Source organism: Ranitomeya imitator, chromosome 4 (genome assembly GCF_032444005.1).
Source record: "Ranitomeya imitator isolate aRanImi1 chromosome 4, aRanImi1.pri, whole genome shotgun sequence".
Taxonomy (NCBI): Eukaryota; Metazoa; Chordata; class Amphibia; order Anura; family Dendrobatidae; genus Ranitomeya; species Ranitomeya imitator.
The window spans coordinates 273,076,983-273,089,948 of NC_091285.1; the positions used below are offsets into that span (position 1 = coordinate 273,076,983).

Below are 12,966 nucleotides of genomic sequence, written 5' to 3' on the forward strand. Positions count from 1 at the left end.
GCTTATCATATATTGTTCCTGAGGTCCAAGAAGGTCTGTTGTTACACGCTTGGAGAGTATCCTGAATAATCCGCTGCTAACACACAGACTTTTATACCATTGGGCAGTGAAGAAAAAATAATTTACATTTTTACCACCAAGATTGTGTGATAGCCCCAAATTATACATTTTCATACTGGGAAATGGGTAAAAATAGCACCAAAATATGTCCCTCAATTTCTGCTGAATTTAGAAATACCCCATATGTGGATGTACAGTACTGCTTAGCCATATGGAGAGACTCAGGAAGAACAGAGCACTATTTGCCTCCTGGAAAGCAGATTTCCTAGAATAGTTTGTGGATTCCATATACAGAGCCCCTAAGTGCTAGAAAAGCAGAATCCCCCCTCAAGTGACCCCATTTTGGAAATTATACCCCTTTGGGAATTTATCTACAGGTGAAGTGACGATTTTGACTTCATGGGTGTTTTCCAGAAACAAGCAGTAGTGGATGTTGCTGACTGAAAATTGCAAACTGCCGTTGTACCGATTCAGTACATTGCAGTCACTAGTACGTTATGCCCAGCTGATGCTTCTGGAGGCACGCACCTGTAAATTAGGTGGGCTCTCATCACTACAGAAATGCCAAACTTGTGGGCGCTATATGTGGTTTAGGTACACTGTGGGGCTCAGAAGGGAGGGGGAATTTGTATTTGAGAGTGCAGAATTTTCTGAATTTCTTTTGGAGTGTGAGGAGCTATTTCACTTTTCCAGAGCCTTTTTACTACCAGTAACGTGGAAGCCCACTATATGTACATTACCAGATGACGGACCTGAGTGGGGACTTGATTGAGTTGAAGCTTTTATTGGGAACAATTTACATAACATTTGGGATCACATTTATCCGGCGCTCTACACTGAGCACTTACATCAGTGGTTTCCATCTAAATCTCTGGGTGATGTGATTCAGATGAAACCCCGGAGGGATTCATTCAGTATGAGGCAGCAGAGTTACTCTAAACTTTGTCTGGCCTCTGTTCTGCATTGTCCTTCTTTTCAGAAGTACACAAAACTGTGGCCGACAGCATTTTTATGCAAACCTAAAAATATGAACACTACCAGATCACAGTCCTCATTATAGGGAATCTTCCGCCAGGGGTTCTGTATGAATCACGAATTTCAGAGATTTACATGGAAACCCCCGCGCAAGCGCTCGGCACAGAGCACAGGATAAATGTGTGCCAAGCCTTACTACGATCTTTGGAACACAGAATGAACAAATCAACAGCGGGTGAAAAATTGTTTTTTAATTTTTTACGCCGTTCCTGGTGATTAGGCGACTTTATTCTTCGGGCCGGTGCGATTACAGCTATGCCAGATTTATATTGGGGTTTTACGTCACACTAAAAGACGCCTTTTATTGCAAAAACTAGTTTTCACATCCCCATATTTTGAGAGATATCATTTTTCCATATTTCGGTTGACAGAGTCATGTGAGGGCTTGTTTTTGTGGGACAAGTTGACGTTTTTATTGGTACCATTTTCGGGCATATGATATATTTTGATAACTGGCTATTCTGATTTTTGGGAGACAGAATGAACAAAAACCAGCAATTCAGAAATTGTTTTTTGCTATGTCATTCCATGTGTGGTAAAATTGATAAGGCAGTTTTATTCTTCGGGTCAGTACGATTAAAGCGATATCTCATTTTATTTTATGTTTTATGTTTTAGCACTTTTACACAATAAAAACCATTCTATAGAAAATAGAATTATGTTTGCATTGCTTTATTCTGACAGCTATAACTTTTTTATTTTTCTGCTGATAGAGCTGTACGGCGTTTTTTTTTCGGGAAAAGATGACGTTTTCAGCGGTACCATTTTTATTTTATTCATCTTCTTGATCGCGTTACAGTTTTTGTTCAGCAGTGTGATGATAAAGCATTGTCTTTTGCCACGTTTTTTATTTTTTATTTTTAGAGTGTTCACTGAAGGGGTTAACTAGTGGAACAGTTTTATAGAGTGAGTTGTTAAGGAAGCGGCGGTACCAAATATGTACTTTTTAATTTTTTTTCCTTAAATAAATGTATTTATTGGAAAAATATTATGGTTTTTTCGTTTTGTTGGGAGGATTTAAAAAAATATTTGTACTCTTTTTATAATTTTTTTTAAACTTTTTTACATTGTCTCAGGATCACTTTATAGTGATAGGTCACTGATCTGATACTCTGCAATGCTTCTGCACTGCAGAGCATTGGAACAGCACCTGACAGGCAGGGAAGGAGGCATGTCAGCGCCTGAGAGGAGGCACTCACAAGCCATCTTCCATGCAGGACCCTGAAGGACCCCGCAGCCTTCTTGAGACCATCAGAACAACGCAATTGCATCATGTTAGTCAGATGGGAGCACTCAGGAAGCCTCCTCCCTGCGTGCGATCTCGATGTCGCCGGCACTATTGACAGCAGCATCAGAGGGGTTAAACGCCTGCGATTAGTGCTAGCACCGATATTTAGTAGGACTTTCAGCTGTGCCAAGAGTGTGCAAAGCAGTCATCAAAGCAAAAGGTGGCTACTTTGAAGAACCTAGAATATAAGACATAATTTCAGTTGTTTCACACTTTTTTGTTAAGTATATAATTCCACATGTGTTAATTCGTAGTTTTGATGCCTTCAGTGTGAATGTACAATTTTCATAGTTGTGAAAATACATAAAGATCTTCAAATGAGAAGGTGTGTCCAAACTTTTGGTCTGTACTGTATATGTACATATATATATATATATATGTGTATATATATATATATATATATATACAGTATATATATATATATATATATATATATATATATATATATATATATATAGTAGCAATTCGCTCAGGTAGGCATTAGGAAACATTTAAGCAGTTGTTCATAGTCCAACATGGCAAGGTATATTAGCTCCATAAACCCTGGAGGGACTATAACACAAAACAGCCGCATTCTGGCACAAAGGTAAACACAGCTGGAAAGTACAGTACATTCGGCAGGTCAATACTCCGGGGAGTATACCTCCACTTACACACAGGTCAGTATGATATCTCTCCAGCTCCCACACTCTGGCAGAATGTCCACAATTAAGTGGACTCTTTTCTGTCTAGGACCAAAGACTGCTCAGTTCCTCATCTGACTCATCAATCGTTCCATTCAGAGAGAGACCCTCATTTGTGTCTCTCCCAACTGCATCTCACATATTGGCTGGTCATTCACCAGCAGCACACTTGCCTCTGCTTCAACATCCAGCAAACTCACTGGCTGGTAAGCAGCAACACAAACTGAACCCATTTCCTGGCAAGTGCACTCCTAATCAAGACCTTCAGTGCTAGTACTCAGGCTCCGACTGGCCCATAGGGGAACAGGTGAAAATCCCGAAGGGCCCCTGTGCAGATCTGGGCCCCCAACCCCACTGTATGGACAGTACTTGGCATAACTCACTTGATTCACTCCGTACAGAAAAAAGCAGCATCTTGTCATTCATTAACCATTAACCAAACTGCCCAGTTTATTATTCTATATAGATATAGGTAAATTTGTGATTGAGGGTAGCGTAATATTTGTATGCAGGTGAAAAGTGGGCCCCTCAAAAGTCCAAGTTTCTGGTGGGCCCTTGGCACCCCAGTCCGACACTGCTAGTACTTAATACTGTAAGATACACCAATCAAGCAGAGAGATCTTGAAAATGTTCACACTAGCCACTGGGCCTTATAGTAGACTCATATTTCTTGTTTTGTACACAAGACTTTTCAGCAGTTCCATTTTCATGACATACGGGATTGCAATGAAAGAGGTAACGCTTTTAAATACAATAGATAACACAGGAACCACCATGCACAATAGGTGATGTCACAGTTCACCAATGTCTATGTGTCTGCAGAAAAGAACAGGTCGAATGAAAGTAATTTTAGGCCCAGTGACCAGTGTCTAAATTCAAAGTTTCTATATATCTATTGATAAATATATAGATATATCTATATATAGATATTGATAAATGTACAAAATTAACATAAAAATTGAATTTAAGTAATTTTCTCATAACACATTCCTTTCAACTTAAAATCAGTATAAGATAAAGTTAGTTATTTGCAAAGGTATTTAAGATATGCAATATTTTTTATTGTTCTACAACAATATCATATTTTCATTTGCACTATTGATTTATGTAAATAAATAAATCAATAAATAACATGATGGTTACTCTTTAAGACTCAAATTTCTTCCTTTGGATTGCAAAGGATGAAATTTATGCAGAATGACAAAAGGACAAATCCTGTCAGTTTATTCTGCATAAGGATATATGCAGAATAAACTGACAGGATTGGCAGCATTCAGGCTTCGGTTAAATTTCTTTCACATATTCTCACTAGAGTGTGTATTTTTAAAGTCTCAAACACATGCCTGGTACTTTAAAAAGTAGGAGGTTTTGTATCCAAACAGTCTACTACATTCACGTCTTAAGATACAGGTGAGCAATTGCCCAGGGCCTCCACTCTCTTAGGTGTCCCCAGCGTTTCTATTCCAAGGTTAAGAGTGCTTATGAACATATGGTGTCATCACCGTCATGTAACCATGATGTCACCAAAGGTCCTTTAACTGCAGGAGTCTACAGCAGCTTGGCTAGAAAGCACTGTATGTGCAGTTTGTGAATATACATGTGTATTGAAATGCAGTGTGTGTGTGTGTGTGTGTGTGTGTGTGTGTGTGTGTGTGTGTGTGTGTGTGTTGATTTTTTTCTTCAATAATAAAGTTGGATTGTTGTTCAAAGAAAAAAAGATAAGATATACCAGGAAATAATAGGAAATCCAAATGGCGATCGGCACTCCACTGCTTTGGTGCACAAGGAAGTAAGTTAAATGAACTGAAGAATTCCCGGCACTCAAGAGATATTGCGAATCTTGATTCTTTTATTTGTCAGAATTTATTCACAATATCTCTGAGAGACTGGAATTCTTCCCCTGAAAATAAGCCCAAACCCATCCTTCGAGGCAAAAAAATAATATAAGACCCTGTATGATTTTTTGGGAAACACGATACTTGGCTAACTAGAAAGGGTATGTGCACACGATGCGGATTTCCTGCGGATCCGCAGCGTTTTTTGCCATGCAGAAACGCTGGAGATCCGCAAGAGATTTACAGTACAATGTAAATCAATGGTAAAAAAAAATGCTCTGCTAATGGTGCGGAAAATTCCATGCGGAGACGCTGCGGATTAAAAGAAGTAGCATGTCATTTCTTTTTTGCTGATCTTCAGCGTTTTTGTACCCATTCCATTATAGAAATCCGCAGGGGTAAAAAACGCAGTAAATTCGCAAAAATCCTCAGTAAATCCGCACAAAAAAACGCTTCAAATCCGCACCTGCGTTTTCTGCCAAGAGATGCAGAATCCGCACCAATAATTCCTAAGCCTAATCCGCAACACGTGCACATAGCCTAAAGGCCTTAAAAGTGAAAGAATAGCAACATGGCCCACTTCCACACCTGATCTAAACCCTATTGAGAACTTGTGGTCAATTAACCTGTTGATATGGGATTAATCTGCAGGTTAATAGTGCTCTGAACATGCACTTAGAGCCCAACTGCAGGGAGGGAATAAACTTTATTCTACCCAACAACGTTCAGCATTGAGTCAATGGGTGACACCTGCGTGGCTTCAGTTACCGCCCTGTGTATAGAAAGCGGAGCCTGTAACCACACTCCCAGCATGGATGGACAGCACGTATGGGACACAGCCTGAGATATAGAGCAGATAGCCTCGGAATGTGTACCCTATCTTCTGTATATCCCGGGCTGTGTCCCATATGTGCTGTATACCTCAGGCTGTGTCATATATGTGTTGTATACCTCAGGCTGTGTCATATATGTGTTGTATACCTCAGGCTGTGTCCCATATGTCCTGTATACCTCAGGCTGTGTCCCATATGTGCCGTATACTTCAGGCTGTGTCCCATATTTGCTGTATACATGAGGTTGTGTCCCATATGTGCTGTATACATCAGGGTGTGTCTCATATGTACTGTATACATCAGGTTGTGTCCCCTATGTGCTGTATACCTCAAGCTGTGTCCCATATTTGCTGTATACATCAGGCTGTGTCCCATATGTGCTGCATGCATAAGGCTGTGCCCCATATGTACTATATATACCTCAAGCTGTGTCCCATATGTGCTGTATACATCAAGCTGTGTCCCATATGTGCTGTATACATCAGGCTGTGTCCCATATGTACTGTATACATCAGGCTGTGTCCCATATGTGCGGTATACATCAGACTGTGTCACATATGTACTGTATACATCAGGCTGTGTCCCATATGTGCTGTATACCTCAGGCTGTGTCCCATATGTGCTGTATACCTCAGGTTTTGTCCCATATGTGCTGTATACCTCAAGCTGTGTCCCATATGTGCTGTATACCTGAGGTTGTGTCCCATATGTGCGGTATACCTCAGGCTGTGTCCCGTATGTGCTGCATACCTCAGGCTGTATCCCATATGTGCTGTATACCTCAGGCTGTGTCTTAAATGTGCTTTATACCTCAGACGGTGTTCCCTATGACCTGTATACCTCAGTCTTAAATGTGCTGTATAACTCTGATGGTGTCCCCTATGAGCTGTATACCTAAGGCTGTGTCCCATATGTGCTGTATACCTCAGGCTGTGTCCCATATGTGCTTATACATCAGGGTGTGCCTCATATGTGCTGTCCCCTATGTGCTGTATACCTCAAGCTGTGTCCCATATTGGCTGTATACATCAGGCTGTGTCCCATATGTACTGTATACATCAGGTTGTGTCCCATATGTGCTGTATACCTCAGGCTGTGTCCCATATGTGCTGTATACCTCAGGCTGTGCCCCATATGTGCTGCATACATAAGGCTGTGCCCCCTATGTACTATATACCTCAAGCTGTGTCCCATATGTGCTGTATACCTGAGGTTGTGTTCCATATGTGCCGTATACCTCAGGCTGTGTCTTAAATGTGCTTTATACCTCAGACGGTGTTCCCTATGACCTGCATACCTCAGTCTGTGTCTTAAATGTGTTTTATACCTCAGACGGTGTTCCCTATGACCTGTATACCTCAGGCTGTGTCTTAAATGTGCTTTATACCTCAGATGGTGTTCCCAATGAGCTGTATACCTCAGGCTGTGTCTTAAATGTGCTGTATAACTCTGATGGTGTTCCCTATGAGCTGTATACCTAAGGCTGTGTCCCATATGTGCTGTATAGCTCAGGCTGTGTCCCATATGTGCTTATACATCAGGGTGTGTCTCATATGTGCTGTTTACGTCAGGCTGTGTCTCATATCTACTGTATACCTCAGGTTTTGTACCATATGTGCTGTATAGCTCAGGCTGTATTCCATATGTGATAATCCAAAAAAGGGGCAAAAACAATTATCCACGCTCTGCCACATACAATACAGAAAACCGACAACAAATGGACACAAGAGCTAATTAAAAGTAATATAAACTTTAATTGTAAATAATTTTAGAAAAACATAATAAAAAAGGGGGTAATAGATGCAACAGAAAAAGTGATAGAGAACAACCTAGTACCGCATCAGGGAAACAAAAAATAAAAAATACAAATAACACTGACAAAGGCTGCAGGATACTAGTAAACGGCTTGTACAGAAAATCAAATAATACAGTCAAAAGGAAGTCCCAATGGCCTAATTGATGATGAGGATAAGGTGAGATATATAAATATACAGACTTAATGTGTCAAACAAATAATTAAATCATAAAAAGTGCCAAGTGCCAAAGTACAATACAGAATATAGCCTAAAAAAATGGCAGCCGACTCAAAACATCCTATAAATAATCTCATCAATATAAGTGCATAGTGCTAAAGTGCAGTAAATACTAGATATAGTCACCCAAAAAAAACGACCTACATGACAAGTATTCATCAGTAAAACCCTTAAGTTGGGGAATACAAAGCCAATGTTGTCCAATAGGGTATTAGTAGATGCCAAAATTGTGCAGCACTATATGCAACCAACGTAGAACACATAAAGCAAATTTGCAGCATAAGGGGATGAAAAAAGGACGATAAATTAAGCCAGCCTGTACCTGGGGTGTCACCCCCAGAGGACGCAAGTGTGCGAAACGCGCGTTGGGGTCCCTCTCACTGCATTCAGGTACAGGCTGGCTTAATTTATTGTCCTTTATTTCATCCCCTTATGCTGCAAATTTGCTTCATGTGTTCTTTCATTGGTATACCTCAGGCTGTGTCTCATATTTACTGTATACCTCAGGCTGTGTCTTATGTGTGATGTATACAGGCTGTATCCCATATGTGCTGTATACCTCAGTCTGTGTCCCATATGTGCTGTGTGCCTCAGGCGGTGTTCCCTGTGTGCTGTATACTTCAGAATCGGTGCCCGCAGGCTGGACGTCCCACACTCCTGCTCTACATGGATGTTTATTTCTTTTAATTTGAAGAATTTAGTATTCAAATTTTAATATGGAAATATTGTATGTCAATACTATTTGGTAAAGATACAAAAGACAAGATTTTGTTTGACAAAATAATTCCACCTCTTTTATAGTGTTCGCTATATGGTAGCGTAACCTTTCTTGCAATTCTAGACCTTGACTATGGTATGAGAGTGCCATAACACATGAAAACAAACACTAATACTATAGATGAATTTATAGTGGCATTGAGACTAAAAGATGTAGACCAGCTCTTCTTCAACACTGGTCATGGTTTTGGTGTGTTTTGATGAAGCCATATCTTATGTGTCACTTGAATGATGTTTGTGCTCAGTAATGTAGAGCAGAATAGTCTAACAGTTCCTTGGGGCTCACCTCCTGGATGTTCCTCTTAGCTCGACTGTCAGATGGATGCATAACCGTCCCCATCACTTTCACATTGCCACAGACAACGAGGGCTTCATCTGGTGTGTCAGTGTTAATTCCTACTCGACCGTGAGACACCACTGTCTCTGGGACATGCCCTTTCTGCCACAGGACATCATTATCATTCTCAAACTGCCCAGGGTTCGATGCCTAAAACACAAAGCAATATTTTTCAAAATGCTTAACTATTTTGTGTATAACATCATGCTGCAGCCAGTATTGTGTAACTATGGTATATACTTACAGAGTAATCCAAGGACAAGATGTTGTAGGAATTACTATTACAGCACACAGGTTTCATATTAATTCAGGAGCTAAATATATACATTTGTGCTTAGATTATATATTAATTAAAATGTTTCTATTTTCAGCCAATGCTCCTAAAATAAGGAATAAGCTACTGTGGAGATAGTCTTGATAAAAAAAAATGGAACCATTTTGTTTCTACAGCTTGTATGCGGACCTTTATATTTCTATGGTTACTCACTACACCCCAAGTCAGACTACACAGTTTTTGTTTGTAGTCTGTAAAAATGGAGAATATATCTCTATGATAAAAATAACCCATTTTCAAATATTGTGAGCAAAAGCAAACATCATTCTTAACTGCAATGCGTCACGTCACTAGATTTTGGTACCCTAAGCCACAAGCATGCCGTGATACTGCGGGGAAATAGGGAACCATACCTTTTGTTGTCAAAATACTCTGTTATAGCGCTATGCATAAAAAGAGCGCGCAATGTATGAAGAGTCATCAGGAGAGTCCACCATCATCTGGCCATGTGCATATAAAGCCGAGGTCAGTTCGCAGATCGGCCATGTCAATAATCTCTAGCATTGTAAAGAAACCCTGAGAACCGCTTCTTAACTGACGGCATACATTGTTTATCTTTTAATCAGCCAGTGTGATTTGATATCATCATTGCAATGTGATAAATATGTTATGTCACACCAGGCCAGCTAATCTAAAAAAGAGCCATGGATGCCGTCAAATAAGAGTTGATCCACAAGGCTCCCATCCAGCAACCAGAGATTAGTGATGTAACTGATGGACCAGGTCCTGAGAAGCGATTTGCACCAACCCTACTCCTTACTTCACAATTTATGCTCTTGATGCCACTAAACGCTTCTCATAACTCTTCTCTGGCAATTTACACTAAGCACTTGGTATGTAAACCTCTTTTTATATATAATGTGATAACAGAGAATATTGACAGTATAACACCAAGTTTTTAGTACGGTAGTTTAGTTGACAAAAACCTGGTGACAGGTTTTTGTCAACATATACTGATAATAAATGTGTAAAAAAAAGTCCATTTACCATACCTTTCCACCTTACAGCCATTCGGCCAGGATCAGAAGGACAAATATCATGTCTATGGACCACAATGCCTGGGCTACTTGCAAGTCTCCGGTTTCCTGACCGACACTATTTTACAGTCTCATAAATTCAAGTTGGGAGATCCGCAGTCAGTAAGGGCATGGTGATGACTATGAAATAAATACGGCCTTTGTATAAGACTTCCCATATACATGCAGCTATCTATTAGCTCTAAGGCTACGTTCACATTTGCGTTGTGCAGGGCTGCGTCTGCGACGCAACGCACAACGCAAACAAAAACGCATGCAAAACGCATTGTTTTGTGACGCATGCGTTTTTTGTGGCATGATTTTGGATGCAAAAAAAATGCAACTTGCTGCGTCCTCTGCGCCCTGACGCTTGCGCCAAACAAGACGCATGCGTCACAAAACGCAAGACAACGCATGTCCATGCGCCCCCATGTTAAATATAGGGGCGCATGACGCATGCTTCGCCGCGGCTGCGCCCGACGCAGCCCCGCAAAACGCTAATGTGAACGTACCCAAAATAAAACCTCAGCCTTGTCTTTTGTTCCTGACTTGACACTTCCTTTCCAACTTTTATCTCTTGCAGGTCTTTGTATTTCCAGGATAAAGTAGGGTTAGCATAATCCCATGTATTGCTTCTGCTGGCAGCTGTAAACTCCTGTGAAATATCTTGATGACATCTAATCTTTCACATCCAAATGTGAGTGATGGGGAGTCACATGTGCTGACATAAACTCCATCACAAAGGTAGTGTATCACTTGCTTTGCCAGCATTAGCAATCTCATATCATGCATGCTGACAATGCTGGCATTATAAACTACGACTGTCCAGCAGACTTCTTCCCGGGTATTTATAACAAGCCAAATAAGACAAGAATCATTCTGGATTTAAATGTTGTTATATCCAATGTGAATGCAGTAATATTGTGTACATTATGTCCCACATTTAGAAATAATGAAGTATTTTGCACCAACAAAATGTGAAAGAGTTGCTAAAAAAATTGAACGGAATTTTTAAAATGATCTACATATTAATGAACACTGTATGGAGAATTTAAGAACTTTGACCATTTTTATACTTGAGCAATTGTACATTTTCTCCAATAATTTGAGCTTTTTTAAACTGCCTATGTTGAAAAGTCTAAAATATATTTACAGCTTGACCACACTCACCTCATTGTTATTATTTTAATTATTATTATGACGTGAATTTAAAAATGTTTGCATATATTCAGGGTAGTTTTATTTGCAACATTTAACCAAATGTGGTCTAAACTAAAGGTGGATGTAGGTATGGAAGAGTATTAAATACTTATGTAACATACACTGATCAGTCTTAACTTTAAAACCAGTGGCCTGATATTGAGTAGTCCTCCTGGGCCACCAAAGCTGCTAGATCTGTTGTAACCTGGAGCCGGTGTCCTGCAGTATATGTCACCAAGACATTAACAGTAAATTCTTTAAATTCTTTAACTTGTGAGGCAAAACCTCCATAGATTAGACTTGTTCTCAAAGCACATACCACAAATGTTTGATTGGATTCAGATCTAGAGAACTTGGAGGCAAGTCAACACCTTGAACTTATTGTCATGTTCCTCAAATCATTCCTGAACAATTTTTGCAGAGTGATAGGTTACATTATCCAGCTGAAAGAGCTTCTAGTGTAATCTGATGCCCTCTCTTCTTCAAGTTACTGACAATGCACATCCAGCTGTCCACATAATCTTTCACTTCACATGTGCATCAAAATGCCTTTGGTGCTCATGACCCTGTTACTTGGCACACTATTGATAGTCTAATGTCAGACAAACATGCCAATACTGAAGGGTTTGGCCAAACACTCTGATCTGTAAAGGAGCCCTGAACAATTTATTGTCAGATCTGGTATGTCAGATTTTGGACTGCTGATCCTTTTGTTCTTTTGGCGATAAGTCACCACCAAACAGCACCGACTCAGCCTCTCCAGCTGCGCTCTCCTATGGCGGATTCCACCTCTCTCACACCCCTCGCCCCAGCAACAAACGTGGTGGAGGAGTTGGCTTGCTCCTGTCCGACACCTGCTCCTTCACTCCAATACCGCTACCACCCTCCGCTTCCCTTCCCTCGTTTGAGGTGCACTCTGTCCGCATCTATTCCCCCTCCAACCTCCAGCTGGCTGTCATCTACCGCCCCCCAGAACTAGCCATCTCCACCTTTCTCGACCACTTCACCACTTGGCTACTTCATTTCCTCTCTGTTGACATCCCCACTATCATCATGGGTGATTTCAATATCCCCATTGACACCTCCACCTCAGCTGCCTCTAAACTTCTATCACTGACTGTCTCCTTTGGCCTCACTCAATGGTCCTCTGAGGCCACTCACAAAGATGGCCACACGCTGGACCTCATCTTCACCCGCCTCTGCTCCCTTACTAACCTCACTAACACACCCCTCCCCCTGTCTACCTACAACCTACATTCTCATCCCTCTCCTCTCCTAGTGTGCAACCCCCACTCCACAAACTCACTCACCCTCGCAGAAATCTCAAACATCTCAACTTACAATCACTCTCTGAGTCCCTTCTCCCTCTCACTGACATAGCTTCCCTTCATGACACAGCAACACTCGATTCGGCCGCCCCACTCATGCACAGTAAAACACGTACAATTAACAGGCAGCCCTGGCTGACCAGCCTGACCAAAGAATTGAGATGGGCTTCCAGGATTGCTGAGCGGAGATGGAAGCGATCCCACTCT

The 12,966-nt window shown here is 40.9% G+C and overlaps 1 protein-coding gene across 1 annotated transcript in view; it reads right to left on the reverse strand.

The window, feature by feature from the left end:
* MYRFL (myelin regulatory factor like) overlaps window positions 1-12,966 on the reverse strand; it is a 260,028-nt gene that overhangs the window by 81,564 nt on the left and 165,498 nt on the right. The window contains exon 11 of the mRNA XM_069764614.1: window positions 8,831-9,031. Within this exon, the coding sequence (XP_069620715.1) occupies window positions 8,831-9,031 (201 nt within the window). The remainder of the gene's footprint in view (window positions 1-8,830; window positions 9,032-12,966) is intronic.